The sequence below is a fragment of the Taurulus bubalis genome (genome assembly GCF_910589615.1).
Source record: "Taurulus bubalis genome assembly, chromosome: 3".
Lineage (NCBI taxonomy): Eukaryota > Metazoa > Chordata > Actinopteri > Perciformes > Cottidae > Taurulus > Taurulus bubalis.
The window spans coordinates 31,507,762-31,525,513 of record NC_136591.1 but is presented as its reverse complement, the minus strand read 5'-3'; the positions used below and the strand labels follow the sequence as shown (position 1 = coordinate 31,525,513).

Genomic DNA, 17,752 nt, shown 5'->3' with positions numbered 1-17,752 from the left:
ACACATCTGGAACAAGGTCCCTGAGAGCTGCAGGTCTGCTGAGACCCTCAGCTCCTTTAAGTCCACATAGAAGACTTTTCTGTTTGCTGCTGCCTTTAATTGATCCAGATTCAATTACTGCATCTCATTACTGCATTTTATTTCTTAAACTGCACTGCAACTTTTATTCAACTTTTTTTTTTTATTTTGCTTTTTCAACTTTTATTTTTTTTATTTTGCTTTTTGACTGTTTTAATGTTTTCTTAACTGTTTTTAAATCTGCATTATGTTTTGATGCTTTTAATGGTTTTATGTGAAGCACTTTGAATCGCCTTGTTGTTGAAATGTGCTATACAAATAAACTTGCCTTGCCTTGCTTTGCTTTGCCTTGCCTTGCCTTGCCTTGCCACACTATATCATCATACAAAAACCCATGGTAGACTACTTGGAATACAATCTGGAACAATATTAAATGAGATTGTCTTTAGTGAGGGCTTCTGGGAATCCTACATTCACATTTTGAGAAATCTGCTTACTTACTTCCTTTCAAAGATCTAGATCAGAGAAGATTGATACCGTATTTGTAAATTAAATATAAAGATGATGATGAATATTTGTCGTTTTACAGGGAATCGTGTGCCAGACATTTTACAGTGAAGACTTGTTTTTTGACTTTTTTGCACGTATGAGATACAATGTGTAAATTGAGAAACTTTACAAATGCTTTTCTTACTTTTGACAAAACCAGGTTAGCTGTCCTCCCTTGCTTCCAGTGTTGCTAAGCTAAGCTATCTAGCTGCTAGCTGCATTACAAAAACGTCCCCGAAAATGGTCCTTAATATTGTTCTATTCCATGAACACTTCAGACATCATCATTTAATATAAATTGTTATTGTTGTTATTGATTATTAATAGATTTTTGGATCCAATCCCGTGAGTGTTGAGTATGTAAAGCACCTTTAAATGTCCAATACTGTTTCATATTAAACGTGATGGGAGGACCTGCACCCTCACTGTGCTGAGCAATGAATAAGAAATGGGTGTGGGAGCTCTTTCTCACCAACCCAGCCTTGAAGGGTGAGGCTGCATGATGTCACCCCCACACATCAATAACAGCCTTATAATGGGAAACAATCTGCAGAGCTCCAATCTCCATGGGGCTGACTTCCTCCAACAAATGAGCCCCGTCCACCGCCCACTACACAAGGACAGGACGTAACACTTTTTGAGAGCTGATTTACATCTAAATAAATACCGGCCTAGACGAAACAATGTGCGGACCCAAAGGAGGAACCGGCGTCTCTCCTCTGGGCACGTCCAATTTATACTGCCCGATCAAGCCAAGCTGCAGGACACGATAAGACGGAGGGGTGGGGGGGTACTGCAGAGTTGAAGTATTGAACTGGAGTCAACCTGCTCTGGTTTGCTGAACACAAGGAAACTATGGCAGAATAATGAGGGGTTGAAATATACTAAGGCATAAAGAAGTAAAGATTAAAGAATATCCCCTGATGTCAAAACAGGTATTTCTCACCAATTAGTGTTCACGGTTTGTAAAAGTTATCTTTGGACAACAACTATCAAATACAAACTTTTTCCCTGTCACCTTAACAAAGCAATAACTGGTAACACGTAAGTAGTTTTAACTACTTTATATACAGTTAGGTCGATTCCCAACTTCAAAGGGTCTCACAAGATATCTGAGGGGTCTTGAGATGATTAATGGGAAAGGGAAGAAGTTAAACAAAGTTCGTATAAACAACTTTTCATTCTGAAATGTAGTAGCTGGATAAAGTGGCATAAAATATAGAGCACCTAAGTACAGTACTTGAGTTAAAGGGAACATGGTGCTTATTTGCAGGTGTATTTGGGGTTTCTACTCAGACATGCTTTAATGTTAAAAACACTTTATGGGTCTCTTTTTTGTGAACTCTGAAATACAGCTAAAGTTCTTTCAGTGGAGTCAGCAGCAGAAACATTAAACTTCATTACATAGTAGACCGTCCTGACACTGATTCCTGTCTTGGGCCTCACATTGGAGCCTCACCCACAAAAAGGCCTCCAAACATGTTATCAGCTCCTGAGGCACCCATAACGTGTTAATCCCATCCTTCCAAGAACACGCGGGTGCAGACTCCTCGCAGTCGCGACCAATTACAGCCTGCATGCGGCTGATGCACGCCAGACTTCTCCTAGCTTAGCTCAACGCCAAACCTGGAGCCTCCTGAAGCCACCACATCGTCCTTCCTGTCTGCCCTGCTCTGTCTTTTCATGTCTTGCTGTGTCTGTTTTAAAACGGTGTCCATCTAACTTTCATTTTTCTGCTGCATTGTTTCATTACATCATAGTGTATACAGTTAATTTACCACAATTCAAAACTTTTCAAATTTTGGGTATAAAATCAGTCACATACTGTATACTTCATTTACTTTAGCAACTTTAATGTATTAGTTATGTGATACTTTTGACTTTTAGTATTATCAAACTTAGTCTGTTCTCGACCTTGAATATTTTGAATGGGAAGCACTTTGATATTTATTTATGAAACAAATACAATTATCAATAGTTACCTCATTTCTAAGTGATGGAGATACACTATACTGCAACATCTTGATGATTATTATAATTTGGGAAGTTGACTTCAGCGAAGTTTGGCAATTGTGTGTGTGTGTGTGTGTGTGTGTGTGTGTGTGTGTGTGTGTGTGTGTTTGTGTGTGTGTGTGTGTGTTGTGGAAATGCCCCTATTCTATGTGAATGCTCACTTTTTATTGAGAAGACTAGATTGTTGGACGAAATAGACCAAAGAGTATGATCATATAAGATAATACTATTGGGAAAAAAAACATATACTGTATGTCAATGGGTTTTATGGCCCACAACATGGACCGTAGTTGCTGTTGTCAAAACTTTGGACTAACCCTTATTTTAAAGGGAAAAGCTCTCCACTGGTCTATCCATAGCATAGTTTATCAGCCAGGGTCAAGCAGGGATTTGGGCCAGAGGCTCGGGGAATGCACTTAACCAAGGTGGCTGCTGTACCTCTGTTAGCGGGCTCAGGGTGTGGGTCAAGATGGCCGCTATCCACCCGTCCAGCAGTCTGGACGTTCAGCCGCCACTCGTCTTGTCCAGGAGACGCTCCTATATCCTCCCATGTGAGCTTGGATTTCAAAATAGGGCCATGTGTCGAAAGGGCACGCGATAGCGCAGCACAGACAACTGTTGTTGGGTGTAGGTGTGTGAGGAGTTGATGGTGGATCCGAGGTGAGGACAGTAAAACATGAAGGTGACGGGACTGGGGTTCACATATTTGCACATTTAAAAAATATGTATATTGTAATAGGACTTTTTTGGAAGGATCAAAACGTATACAGAGTTGGAGACTCACTTAAAGTTGCACTAATGAATACTTATACACTATACATGTGTATTTTTTTTGGGATTCTTCCAATTTGGGTTTAAGGGGCTCAGCTTTTTTTGGGGGTTTTGGTTTAATATTGTTCTTGCATTCATCATATGACCCAAGGCACGACTTCAAACAAATGCTAATGTTTCCCTGTGTATGCTTGATGTGTTTAACAATTTTTCCATATTTAACTTCATAAAATGACAATATGTGAACGTTGTGTTCAAAGGTAACATGTTGCACTGGCCAAAAAAAAAATGAATGCAAGTTTAAGTAAAAAATGCAAGTTCAAGTAAAAAAGAAACAAGAACTTGGTTTAGACTTAAGTTATCTATGCAGTGACCGAACTGAGACCTGACTCCGTGGAAAAATGAACTTCCCTAGAAAGCAAAATCATTCCGTCACAAGTTTTGGCTGATCTTAAATAGCCACACATCATCAATATTTAAGAATGCATCCATCCATTATTGGTGACTGCTTATCCTTTACAGGGGCGATGGTGGCGAGAGCCGATCCCAGCTGCTTGGTTAAGAGATGGGGACACAGGTCACCTGTCAATCACAGGGCCGTCATGTGGAGACATTCACATTCCCACCTACGGGCAATATTAGACTCAACAATGACCCTAACCTGCATGTCTTTGGACTGTGGGAGAACATTATAGAGCCCAAGCTGGCCAGGGAGTTCAAACCCAGAACCCTCTTGCTGTGAGGCGCCAGTGCTAATTACTAAATGCATTTGAAATCAGCTATGTGAAAACAATATTACTACAATAATAATACAGGTGTGAGGCACATGGCTGGACTAGTTAGCCTCATCAGTATTTCTCTTCCAGGTAGTAGTAGTAGTTGTAAGTGAAGACTCTTCGTACGCCTCTGCAAGATCCAAATGTCAAGGCCATTGTAGTGGAAACCCTCCTCTGCCCGGCCCTTATATTTTTAGGAAACGCTATTATTGTTCTGTTCTCTTGTATTTGGTGCTCCAGGATGCGTTTCCCCGAACAAGGTCAGAATTCCTGTTTTGTCATCATTATTCAACCAGAGAATAGTTAACTCGCCCACAATGCTTTCTGTTCCTGGTACTTGTTTGTCTTCCATGGATACAAATAGATCTGAAATGGAATTTGGCCGAAGCTAAGTGAAGCTATTGTGGCAGAGAATAGTTTGGAATCAATTTAACTCAGCTGGAAGTTACCCTGAAGTCATTTGCTATTGATGGACCAGAGAACAAAAAGAAAGCCCTTAAAGGGGAATTCCCCTTCAAGTGTCCGAAGGCCTAATGATGCATCGTAATTAATAATATAATTAATGATAATTCAGATGCATGTAGGTTTTAGACATAGCAGTTTATATGGAGGATATGTGACAACTTGGATTTCTGAGAAAAGACCACATTTTCCATTGGCAAACACAACATAATACACCATATAACACTATTATGACCTCAGTATTTTTGTCATAACTTCAATTATTAACCCACAGCCATCAGTATCCTGCTTGGTGGCTGCATGTCCTCATTTATAGTAGGTTTTTCATATGTATTCAAGCTCTGCTGCCCTCTGACACACCTGAACATTCAGGTATGCAAAGGTATTGGTTTTCATGGGTTGCCGTAAATACATTTTCATGTTTTTAGAAACCCATCATACGTTTTAATTAGGAACATTGCAGTGCCAAACTTCATTTTTTAAATAAAGTCAACAGGTTTTGAATGGTGGGAAGCATTCTCCAACAGCAAATATATCAAGGGAATATTTAAATGAAAACTTCTTTGTGTATTCCTTCTTCTAATGAGATGTAATATGTCGTCACAAAAGTTTAGAAACAACCTCTGGACTGGAGGGTTTGTGAGGCTGTTGGGACTATTGAAGCTTGATACTAAGGGACAGCTGCTGTGTCCCCCTGCTGAGAGGGAGCCCATTTTAACAAGGCAGGCCTATTGTCTTTTCCCAAGAATGACCAGAGAATGTGGCAACTCCCTGGGTCACACAGTGTTTACTAGCGTGTGTGCGTGTGTGAGTGTGGGTGTGTGTGTGTGTGTGTGTGTGTGTGTGTGTGTGTGTGTGTGTGTGTGTGTGCTGGTCATTGGGGTGAGTGGTGGGACAAGGCTGTGTCGCTTTCATTCGCATCACCATGGGAGCACATGCCATCAGAGCTAATTACCTGCCTGGAAGAACCAATTAAGACACCCTCTAATGCCCCCAAAAAGATGAACAGGACGGAGGCATGAAAAGTGACATTTGAAGTCAACTGCGTGGAGACACGGCTCCGTCTGTCTCCGTTTCAGGATGCCAAAGCACGGATATACAAACACAAACATTTAATACAATTTGGGGTTCAAAACAGTTGAAAGTATCTGTGCTTCTCATGTTTCAAAGATAACATACTTTCTGTCCCAGTAGTGAAATGTTAAACATACAGTAATGCAGAGACATAAAACACTATTAAACGTAGCAAAAGCATGCTCTCATCATCCTTCTTTGTACTGGTTTCATATGTGTTTCCACAAAAAAAGTGAATGAAACAAAACCTTTTCAGTTTGAAACATTTGATTGAGCCTTGCAAATGGTTTTAATGGACTGAAGTCTTAACTTTTCCATATTTTCTTTATGTAACGTGTTTTCCCTTCATCTAAAACTGTTTTTTTCCGCCATGAACAATGGTTTAAAACCAACGGGTAATACATTTTTGGGGGATAACTTTTCCCCACAGCTTTATGCAATTGTTCACAGTGATGTTTATTCATTATTTAAGCCCCTGTTTTTCTCCTGGATTAACTCTTTGTAGTGATATCACATATAGACAGTTCTCCATCTCATAAATCACAGCGGTGTTCAGAAAATAAAGAGCAAACATTGCAGATTAGCTGCAAGTTTGAAACCACCAATGCATTTCTGCTCTTGATTGGATATAAAGACGTTCCATACGGCATACATTAATGTTTTTATGGATACTACAGTGTCTTCTTCAGACATAGCCTATTCGATTATTTGATACATTTACCTAAAGGTGGGTGATATCCTCATCGCTTTTGACATCAACCTTTATATTTAGGCTTAACGGGATGACACTATTTTCTCTCATGACAAATGACTGAAGGTCTATTGGATCGAGCATTATCTACTTAATAATGGCAATCAATCTGATAAAAAAAACACTTTTTAAACCAAATCAACAGCAACAGCAATCACATTATAAACCGGAATATTTTCTATGTTATGCAGTGGTGGATTTAAATAAACCACTCCACTACCTCCAGTGTACAATGGGACCTGAACCTGACCGCTTCATTCCTATTCTCTGAACTCTTTGTGAAAGCATTATGGGCTGTGAATGTCCAGAAGCACCTTGAGAATAAGTCCATTGTGCTTTGGCTTTTCCTCGTGCGCTGCTGTGAAACCCAACACTTTGTTTAAAATGAGTGGCCTTTATCTTCATTTCTGACTGTATGAGTGAAGCTGTCACAGCTGGACTCCAGCAGCACTGTGAGATAATTATAAGACATGGAGCTGTTCTATGAACAAACATGGCCACCAAGGCCAGAGGAAGGGAGGGACAATGGAGGCAAATTACTTCAGACTGGAGGTGTTGGCAGGCTGTCGTTACAGTTACAGCAATGGTCGTTGGCATACTTGAACTCTGACCTTCTTTAAAAATACACATGAAATAAAGCATGATAATGAGATATACTGCACATCCACATGCTTATTTTGTTGCCCAAATATCTGCTGCAAATTAACCTAAGAGAAAACAATATCATATTCTTGAGTAAGTGGACGACGGAGCATTGGTTCCTTTTGTTTCTTTCTGTAGTGGGAGGCTACTATATATATATATATATATATATATATATATATATATATATATATATATATATATATATATATATATATATATATATATATATATATATATATCCTTTTGTTTCTTTTAAAATGCATATACTAATAAAGGTCTGGTCAAGCATTGTAGACACAGTAAAGCCAAACAACACTGATCCCAGAATGTAGCTTTGGGTGACCCCAAGTTATACTACATGGAAGTATGGTGGGGGGTTCGGTCACTCAGAAATGTCAAAACCATTATTTATGTCTCTGAATATGAAATCCTTATCCAAGCAGGACTTGGAGCTGAATGTTGCTGTTGTTTCTAATCTTATTCCTAGAGATAAAAATGAAAAATAGCTCTTCCTACTAGATTAAAGTGCATACTCCATTTCCCTTTCTTTTCTTTATTGCATGAAGCACCAGTTTGTTTGGCAGGTGGTTTTGTTTTGACTTAAATACAAAGGAAACCTTAAGGCCCTTTTCCATCTTCCAAAACCAATTCTCCCACCTCAAAGCTCCTCCCTGGTGAAACACTGCTCCTGGATCTGTGGATAAACAAACTGGGACCAGGTTGCTTGAGGCCAAATGGTCCACTTTACAGAATTATACATCTATTTTCATCTAAATCCCAATAAACTGTTACATTTGTCACTCAGAAAGGTGTTTCATTGCCCCTCTCATATGTGGTGATGCATTTAATGTCAAGTGAAAAAGATCTTTACTTTATTGATCAATACACTAGTGTTTATTTAATTCACTTAGATGGATTTTATTTCTTGTTTCATGTCATTTTGTTGTCGTAAAGGTTTCTGCTTTTGTTTGTCCATTTGCAATTGGACTCTTTTGTAGCCACCCTTACAATCAGCCCGTTTATCTGATTCAGACACATTTTACAAACAATTGTTTAATGGCGTGCAATGGTGACCAGATCATAGCTGTTTCACAGGTTTCACTTTTATGTTAAAAGACAATGAATTACATGTTTTTAGCCACAGTGGCAGCATGGCTCAAGGCACGGCAGCATGTCAATATGTATATATTTGGGGTTCACTGACTGATCCCCTGACTTTTCCTCTAGTGCCACCATGAGGCTGACATTTGTGGTTTTGAGTAAAACTATTGTGGATTTCCACAAAATGTGTTAATGTCATAACTGACTGACCGACCAATTTAAACTCTTTCCATTGAGCGGTATCATGAAGTCAAAAATGTTAATATCTGATTTTAGTATTACATCAGTCAGATCTGTACTTTGGGTTTAGTGTCATATATTAGCATGCTAATGTGATAAAACTGTTTGTATATCTTCCGAAAAGTATTATATTTTTGCCTTAAACTACAAATGCCCTGCAACTCACACAAACCCAATATATTACTACCAGGCGCCAGTGCAACCGCTGTCGATACTCACAACACTGATCCATCCCTCTGAATTTACTTGGAGTAAAAAACAACTAGTACCTATTTGTTTTGTGTTCTGAACTAATGAATGATTCAGTTTCACATTGTAAATAAGGACAAATCCTTCAGTGGATCGATTGAAACGAATTTGAGTTGACCCCGAGGTTGAGGTCAGGAGACCCAAATGCTACTTCAGCCAAACTTAACCCCCGCCAGGACACCCTGTGTGTCCTCGATCTGGTTTGACAGCAGCCGTTGTTTCTGGGGGAGGGACGGAGGAACTCGTGTCCCCTGACGGCTCACTAGAGGGTGACGGTTTGGAAAGTCCTCTTTGACCTTTGACGTCAAGGCTTGAGGAATGGACCGTCCGAACCCCCCACCACACACACATACAGACCCCCTCTCAGAGGCTTGTATCTGGCTGTTTGACCTTTCAAATAACCTCAGGACACTGTCCATGTCAGTCATGTTTCGGCTATTGCCAATGAGCTTTGAACAGTAGCAAGATCTGCAGCTAAATACTTCCATGTTTATGTTGGTTCAGTAAACGACAGAGAGCCTCCACAGATGAGCTTTCTTTGTTTGATGCCAAGGTGCAGCTGCTCTCTGGTCATCGCTGAAGGATTTCAAGGCGTCTATTAGCCTTAGAAATCTATGACTCATTGTTAAAAACACACAAAAATCGAAAATGCATCTAAAACAAAGTCTAATTTTATGTTATTAAGTTGTTTACATTTCATAGATGAAAAGCTCCACTAAAGTATTTGTCATTTGCAGCTCATTCTCATCTCAGACTTAGAAACAACTTAAAAATGCATATCTTACATCTGTTCTATAAATATAGTGGTTCTCAACCCTCAAGGTCAAGATCTCAAAAAAGGTAACAAGATAAATCTCAGAGGTCACAAGATGATTGCAAAAATTAGGGAAGAACATCTATACTGTATGTTTGCAGCTTGAAAAGAAATGTCGAGCTACCTCATCATTAAAACCAAACAATCTGGGCAGGAAAGAAACACCGGATCAACGGCTCACAAATATCCACACTCAGGCCATTTTCTGTGAGGAGGGGGCGTAAGTAGACATTGCTTTAAGAGGTCACAAACCAAAGTGGGTGTTGAATACGTTACCTATTTTACAGACCCACGGCGCCCTCTAAAGCATGACCACAGTATAGCATTTAACACTGGAGGTGTGTTTTCAGGGGATGTCCACTTGGTTATTGTCATGAAGTAGAAAAGAGCAGCAAACTGATAGCATTCATACGAGTTAAAAAAGACAACACTTTGCTGTAGAGCAGGGATTCCCAAAGTGTGGTGCGCGCACCCTTAGGGTGCGCGAGAGGAAAAAATGTAATGGTGGTCTAATGGTGTAATAATTAATATTAAACATACTTTTAAAATTCCCTTTGTAAGATGTATATTTAATTACAATTAAAAACGTACAATTTAATAAATAGATGCACTTCCGGTCCGGCCTCCAGACTGTCTTTTACGTACACACTAGCTAGCCTAGCTTGTGCACCTAACGTCATTTCATTCATTCAGCAACATCCATGAAAATATGTTAAACTGGCTGAAATCGGGGAAGCTGTCAGGTGGGACATCTGAAGCTATCAGTAATAAAAGAGGAGAGGGACAGAGAGAGTGAGGAACCGGAGGCGAGAGAAACGGAGAGGTGCGTTGGGGAGAGACCGGGAGAAGAAATCGACCGGGAGTCGGAGAAAGAGGAGACGGAGGAGACCGAGAAGGAGGAAGGGATATCACAGACAAACCGGGAGCACAGAGGCCCATCGCGGAGTCAAGGTGAAAAAAGAGGAAACGAGAGTGAGCATCAGACTGGGAAAAAAAAGAGGAAATATGATGACAATTATCTGGGTCTGGGCTTCACTTGGATTGGCAATGCAGATTGCCCGAAGCCACAGTGCGTGTTGTGCAGTGAGGTTCTGGCTAACAGCTGTCTGAAGCCTCTTATTTGCGCCTCCACCTGAACACCAAGCATGCCAGTGCAAGTCAGAAGCCCCTTACATTTTTTAGATCAAAATTGGAAGAGTTACAAAATAGCCAAAACAATTGCAGTCTCATTCATGTGTTGGGTCTACACCAGGGATTCCCAAAGTGTGGTGCGCGCACCCCTGGAGCCTCCTTTTTTTTAAAATTTATATCTGTTTCTGAGCCTATGCATGTGCCACTCTTTATTCTTTACGTGGCTTACTGTGTTTAAGTAAATACATGTGAAATGCAATCTGCCTCTGAGCCTGTGCCCTCGCCATCCTTATTGCTCTTTAAAAGTGACGCCTTGTGTAACTGAAATTTATACAGCAGCCTAAATCTTGTAACAAACGCCACGCGCGAGCAAACAGTTCTCGCATTGGTCCGATTTTATGCGGCTATAAATAGGCTCTGTTGCGTTTTTTTTTAAGGTGTGGGGGATTAGGGGTGCGTGAACCCGGTCGGGATGTAGAAGGGGGTGCGTGGTCTAAAAAGTTTGGGAACCGCTGCTTTAGAGAATAAGGGCAGATGTTGATGTTTGACATTCTTGACAACAGTCTATCAAACCAGTAGAGGTAATACCAGTCTGCCCATTAGTCTAAACAACGACAAAATATTGGTCTTGTAAGATATATAAACATTATGCAAAGGGAGTATTAACATTAATGATACTTTACTGAAACAGTTCAACCTAAATGTTGTAGACAAGCAGATTAAGAAGAGACTATAAGTACCGTATGTCATTTTATATTATCAGATAATGCCTCCTGGGGAAAGAAAACACAGTTAAGCAACAAAAGCAGAGAAAAAAATATTCAAACAATCTTTTGAATATACATATATTTATTAATAAACAAGTTTTGGTCTCTAAATGACAAAAGCAAACAACAAAAACTTCCTGGTCTCAACAGAGCAGATTATCATGAATTGTTTTCACAATCTTCGTCAGGAGGTTCTTTGACGGACTGAACGACGCAACGCTCTCCTCAATCTGCTGGAACCTGCAAATGAATGAAAACATATTAAAAAAATATAAATTATATATCAAACTAAATAGCGCTGCGTTTACGGAACGGCAGCGTTGACACAACACTGAAGTGACCGTCTATACCAGTTCCTTTCTTGTATACTAAGTTCAAAGCCTGGAGCAGCCGAACCTTCTGTGCAGTGTGTTTTCCTTTGGTTAGTGTGAGTATTCTGATCCCCATCAACAACACTCATTGATAATAACCTGGCGGAGAACGTGTGTTAAAAGCTTTAGGCTAAAGGAAACTTTATTTGAAGGCTATAACTACACACCTTTTTATGTCATTAAAAAAAAACATAATCAGGTTATGTATGTGGATGTAGATGGTTGTGTATATGTAGATGCATATGTATAAGAATTTGTCGGTGTAGATGTGCATGTATATAAAGGTTATTTAGTATTTATTTTATTATGTTGATTTAAATGTCAAAGACTGTTCTGTTGTGTTAAAAATGCAAAAGAAAAAGTTCAAAAAAACATAATCCATAACTAAACAGCAATAAATAAGAAAACAGGCCATTGGAAATAACGCAATCAAAGAAGAAGGTCACATAATAGGAAAAGAAAGATCATATGATAAATGTTTAATAATTAAAATAATAAAACCCTAAAATATGTAATACATTGTAGACATGTAGTAAAGTAATAGTGTTTTTTTTTGGCCATCAACACCTCCTTTGAAAAAGAAAGAAAAAAGAACGTTTGGTTGGCAGTGTAGACAGCTGCGTAGATCAACATGAGAGCTTATCCGTTGTGTCATACAGAAACAACACATTTTTGCTTGAGTGCTTTTCAAATTGCGTTTCGCCACCACCCAAAAGCCAGGAGAGCACAACCTCACTTATGCCTACTGAATTCATATTTGAGTCGCACTTACGTTGTGTTTCCAAACACGTTTGTGAAGCTCTGCAATCGGACGACATAGAGGCGGTCGATCAGACTGACAGAGAAGATCACTTCAAACTTGGACAATGCCTTGAGACTGCTGAAGACAATGTGCACTCTAGAAGAAGAAGAAGAAAAAGAAAGGATATTAAACAATGTAATGTGAGCTTTTATTCCATTTCTTAACAATGGAACAGTAGTTTAATTAGTTTGTTATTAACCATCATATTACAATAGTATTTGTGGTCCTTTTGTCGCAGATTTTGAGGCCACTTGTCTTGTTGTCTTAAGTTGCCTTAAAAAAAATGTTGCTATCTTTTGTTGGGAAGAGTTCTTACCGAGTGCCCGCACAGCTGATGTTTAGAATATCAAGCCTTATACCTCCCCACATTTTCATCAGACGCAGCTCCTCTCCCAGCAGACGACAGCGACTCACCACCAGGCCGACATCATGGAGCAGCTTCACACAACAGGAGACAAAACAGATCAGATGAACGTTTCATATTAACGGACTACTGTCTGCCGACTGAAAGAACTTGAACAAGCCTGACATTAAACATGATAAACACAACATGCAGCTACACATGTGGCCCTCTTGTAATGAACAGAACAAATCTCCATTCTCGCCTACCGTTGGAACATGTCTGCTCGTTGGATACTTCTTCACCCAGTCACTTTCTCCCTCGATGTACTGAGAGAGCAGATTGTGAACGAAGCAGACGTGGCCCTGTGACTCCTCATCTAGTGAGAAAACAAAATGTACAGTAGTTTTAAACAAATTACCCGTAACAATAATGTCCTCAATGCTCAAAATGTATCCTCATTATAAAGCTAAGTAATGATGCCAGTTTTTTCTTCTCAGAAATGTGAACTGCTCTAACAAGCATAACATCCTTTGACATGGAAGGCATTTAGACAGGTGAGACAAGAAAGAGACATGAATCAAGATTTGCGCTCATGTAAATCCAAACACAATACTCATCACACATATTCTGACAGGTCACACTACTGTCTTGTTATGCTATTGCCTTTTCTTACCATCAAGTTGAAATTTGAATGCGAGGTCTGATATTTTCCTCTCAGACTGATTACCAGCATCGTTTCCTTCAAAACCCACAAGAAAGACAAATAGTATTAAATGGAGAAATATCTATTTTTTTAAAGCATGGCATTAAATTAACACTGGACTACTCACCACTGGATTCTTCATAGACCAGCTCCAGATGCAAGGTCTCATGAAGGAAAGTGTAGGTGGTGCAGTTGTCCGTCTTCTCTACAAACTTCCATTCGTTTACACTGAGGTAAGAAATGTACAAAAGGGATTTTACTTAAATATCACTGTAGTATGAAAAGTGGTTCAAGGTGCAGCATAAGCAGCATTTTGTAAATGAGGTGCTACGTGTTACTTGATACTTGAGATCTGAAAACCCATTAAAATCAGAACCTGACCTATGCAGCAGATCGATGTGGCTCTCAAGGTTCCTCGTCTCAGCTTTCAGCCTTTTCAGTTTATTTGAATTCTGCTTCTTCTGCATCTCCAGTTCGGATATTTGTCTGTGGCGAAAGCATAGAAAAATAATGAATATTTCAAGTATCTAAACATAAGAAAATATGTTCATTAAAATGTAACTCACCGGTCATTATCCGCCAAAGCCTCTGCGACTTTCTGCATTTCTGGAAAAAGAGGAACATTAATTAAATATTCAATTCAAGCACATACAAATAAATAAATATGATAATGAAAAGGTATTACAAGTTACCTTCCTGACATGATTTCAGAATTGGTTTATCGTCGAAGCTCTTTTCTTCAACTGCATTAAGTTCTAGAGGACGGTAAAATGAGATAAAGTGCATTTTATTATCACATCCACACCAATACAGCCCCGTTTCTGTGGGTCTGAATCATTAACCGTTCATACAGAGAAGGTGGAACAGTAAACTGGATCTCCACGAGTCATTTTCCCACAGTAGCATACCCGTTTCTAGCTCATGAATACAGTCATCCAAGCTTTTTAGCATCTCATCTGCTTCCCCAATCGTTCCTCTCAACCTCTGCTGCTCCTCCTGAAAAGATAGAAATGATCTTTCATGTTCCATGTCCTTAAAAAGATCCACACTGTTGCTATTCACTATTTCTGTGTGTGGAGGCTCTTACCAGACTAGCCTGCACAATGTTAGAGTACAACACCTCCTTCATTTCATGGGACTGAACTCTGCTCAACTTTCTGAAGAGGTTATTTCGCTCTTTTAGTTTTGCACCAAACGAGTTGAACTGCAAATTCAAACAAACACAGCGAGGGTCAGGGATAAAATCATATGCCCAATTGATATACTGCTCATGTGACACTGTAAATATGTCACATGACATGGCCATCATGTAACAACAAGGAAAATAAATTGCAGTTAGAAAGAAATACACTGGGTTATCCTTTTATACCTCTTTCTCTGAAGAATTTCTCACTTCTTCCCACAAAGATCTATTAACAATCTTCAGTGGTTTGTCCAGGTCCTGCATTCTGCCCTTCAACCTGGGAAGAGGACAAAACAGGGCTGTGTTAGATTTTACCTTCTTACGACAGGATCTTTCTATGTCTCCTCCGATTGTATTCTGCAATTTCTGACGCAGTCCAACAAGATAGGCTGCCTTTAACAAAACACCTAGCACGCTAACTCCGGTGCGTCCCGTCTTGTAATACTGCTTTTTTCTTCGAGAGGCGATAGTGAGTCACTGTAGTGTCCATTCTGCCCTCAGTACAATGTGAAAGGGCGTAGAGCTGCCCCGAGGGCTTGTCAATCACCTTGAAGCTGTACCGTCAAGGTGATTAACACCAGCTGGGCATAACGCGGCAACTCCCAGCACTGAGGTTTGTGCAAGTTTACGCTCTGCCACTTTGGATTTGGTCTGGTGAACAAACTATCCAAACATGTATGGACTATAGGTAGAAGCCACATGTGGAGATTTAAAGAGAACAGTGTTGTATTGGCCTCAGAGTTTCCCCAGTTTGGTTGATTTCTGTGTGTTCTTGCTCTAGTGTTAGTTTGTCGTCGAATATTTTTCAATAACGGATGATTATGAATTTAGATTGCATCGACCTCGCAGAGGTGAAATGCAGAACCCCAGTTTCTTGGCAGCAGATGGCCAAGTACCACACATAGCACCTTTTAAGGGGCCATGCTGACCGAAAATGAGACATGAACAGCCTTCAAGAAATAAAAACCACAAGGTTAAACAGCGTACTGTGATAAACAACAAAAAATGTGTGACACAAACTCAGGCGTACATACCCCTCCACCTGTTCTGTGAGGTTAAGGACGTCTGTCTCATACACCATCTGTTTAGGACGGTAGATGTGTCTGTCTTTCAATAAATCCATTGGTGTGCAATCTGTGTCTGACAAAAGCTGCAAACAAAGATTAAAAAAAGGTCATGTTACTATATTTGGCTGTTTTTCCATATATTTTTAATATTATTGAAGATGAACCTACTTTGCCAGAAAGGATGCTTTGCCGAGGATTATGGATGACAAAGTCTATGTTGAAGAGTTTAAAGAACTCTGACACTGTAATGTTGCCATCATTGAGTTTCTGTAATCAAAACATTGAGGGCAATAAATGACTGAATAAAAAACATGATATTTCAAAGATATATCCATAACATAAGTCAACAATATACCCTGTGTAAATCATTGGTGTAGTCCTCAACTTGGGATTCAAACAGGCTGTGTTTGAAAGCTGAAAAAAAAAGAAAAAGAATTGACTGAGAATCTAAGTAAGCACAATTATGTCCGAAAAACACAATCAAATATGAATTTTGATGATACTCATGTGAATCCATAACAACTTACTTGATTCAAATGTAGCTTCACATCTGGTGCTAGAAGTGTGAATGCTGTTGGAGTAATCTGTGGTCTGTGTAGTGTGGAGAGAGTCCACAACATGAGACTGAAAATAGAAGAAAAAAAATTAAGAATATCCATAACAAGAAAGTGTAGGGAGCACTTTATTATAAGTACACGCTAATTAGCATTAGTAAAGCATGAATAAACACTGAATTCATCATTTATAAAGTATGAAAACCCAAGCTTATTAAATCAAGAATGATACATTTATAACTGTGTTTATGAATTGCATACTAATGAGTTACTAATGAGTGTTCATGTTGGAATAATGCTTTATAAATGATGAATTCAGTGTTTATTCATGCTTTTCTAATGCTAAATAGTGTGTACTTATTATAAAGTGCTACCAAAGTGTAATATAATATACTGAAAATTCGTAAATCAAACTCAATTTGCAAGTGAGGTGAAGTTAATTCCAGCCAGGTTTCTCACAAAAATATGATAAATATACCATTAGAAATAGGCATGTCAAGGTAAATTAAAAAGGGTAAACAAAGACATTATCCATGATCTGAGAATGTATAATTCTCTAAATTTGACCTACCGTTTCAACGTCAGTGGGCGCCTCAGTAGATGTTTTCATTCTCTTTTCATCCTCCATGTTGTTTTCATCTGCCGGCAAAGGTCTCTTTTTCTTATGGACAGAACTAACAAAGTCCTCTTGGAATACAGAGTCCTCTAAATCCTGGGAAGCACTCACTTTTTCAGTGGCTCTCCGGGGACTCATGTCCAGTGTTTCGGACATATCTTCACAGATAGGAAGCTCTTCGTCCGAAATATTGCCCAAATCATTGTTAAAGTTGCTCAGTTTATTTGCAACATCGACAGTGGCTGTCCTCGTACTTTCTCCAACAGAAACAGTCTGCTTCTTTGGATCTTTGCCTCTTTGAGGGAGTTTTGCCTTAAAGCTTCCCACTGAGAGTCTTGACATCAGTTGTTTAGTCTTCAGGATGAAAGGAGTTAGAATAGTAGTATTAGTAGTAGAGGGTTGTTCTTCTTGAACAAGACTTTGATCTTTTGTATTTTCTTCCGTGTTTACTAAACCCATTCCGAGTTCAGACTCCGTTACAGGTGGGCATTTGGTTTTGACTTTTGGGCTTTTGTCCATGTTGTGTTCCAGTCGAGGCAAAGGTGCCGTGCAGGGCTCCATGCCAATAGTAACAGGAGCTGTATTAATGATGTGGCTCAGACGTCTTACTTTTAATTGAAGATCGGCCAAACTAATTCGTCGAGACTTCCGTGAAGGCGCTGCATCAACATCATGGTTGACTGCACCGGGTGAATTCTCTGTCGATAAAGTAAGAGTTTGACTTCTTGGTATGCAACTGGTGACGGTTTCAT

At 39.4% G+C, this 17,752-nt stretch overlaps 2 protein-coding genes across 2 annotated transcripts; both read right to left on the bottom strand.

Annotated features, from left to right (window-relative positions):
- Positions 1-11,465: 11,465 nt before the first annotated feature.
- LOC306734654 (outer kinetochore KNL1 complex subunit KNL1-like) lies at positions 11,466-15,907 on the bottom strand. The gene is made up of 13 exons (XM_079216017.1): positions 15,798-15,907; positions 14,950-15,040; positions 14,668-14,784; positions 14,489-14,576; positions 14,273-14,335; positions 14,147-14,186; positions 13,962-14,066; positions 13,708-13,808; positions 13,551-13,616; positions 13,144-13,253; positions 12,851-12,972; positions 12,505-12,630; positions 11,466-11,601 (listed from the first exon to the last, which is right to left on the bottom strand). The coding sequence occupies exons 1-13, from the start codon at positions 15,884-15,886 to the stop codon at positions 11,505-11,507; spliced, it is 1,215 nt and encodes a 404-aa protein (XP_079072143.1). The 5' UTR covers positions 15,887-15,907; the 3' UTR covers positions 11,466-11,504.
- Positions 15,908-15,937: 30 nt separating this feature from the next.
- Positions 15,938-17,156, bottom strand: LOC306734419 (uncharacterized protein; the record flags this gene model as incomplete). The annotated part of the gene is made up of 5 exons (XM_079215776.1): positions 15,938-15,955; positions 15,999-16,097; positions 16,186-16,244; positions 16,358-16,454; positions 16,956-17,156. The coding sequence occupies 5 exons, from the start codon at positions 17,154-17,156 to the stop codon at positions 15,938-15,940; spliced, it is 474 nt and encodes a 157-aa protein (XP_079071902.1).
- Positions 17,157-17,752: the final 596 nt, after the last annotated feature.

Bases quoted from the DNA above. Each gene is read 5' to 3' on its own strand.
- LOC306734654 (XM_079216017.1), bottom strand. From the start codon at position 15,886: ATGGATTTATTGAAAGACAGACACATCTACCGTCCTAAACAGATGGTG. The intron at 14,187-14,272 runs GTAACTTGTAAT...CTCTTTTTCCAG, and splicing joins TCTGAAATCATGTCAGGAAG to AAATGCAGAAAGTCGCAGAG. The intron at 13,809-13,961 runs GTCAGGTTCTGA...TTCTTACCTCAG, and splicing joins CACATCGATCTGCTGCATAG to TGTAAACGAATGGAAGTTTG.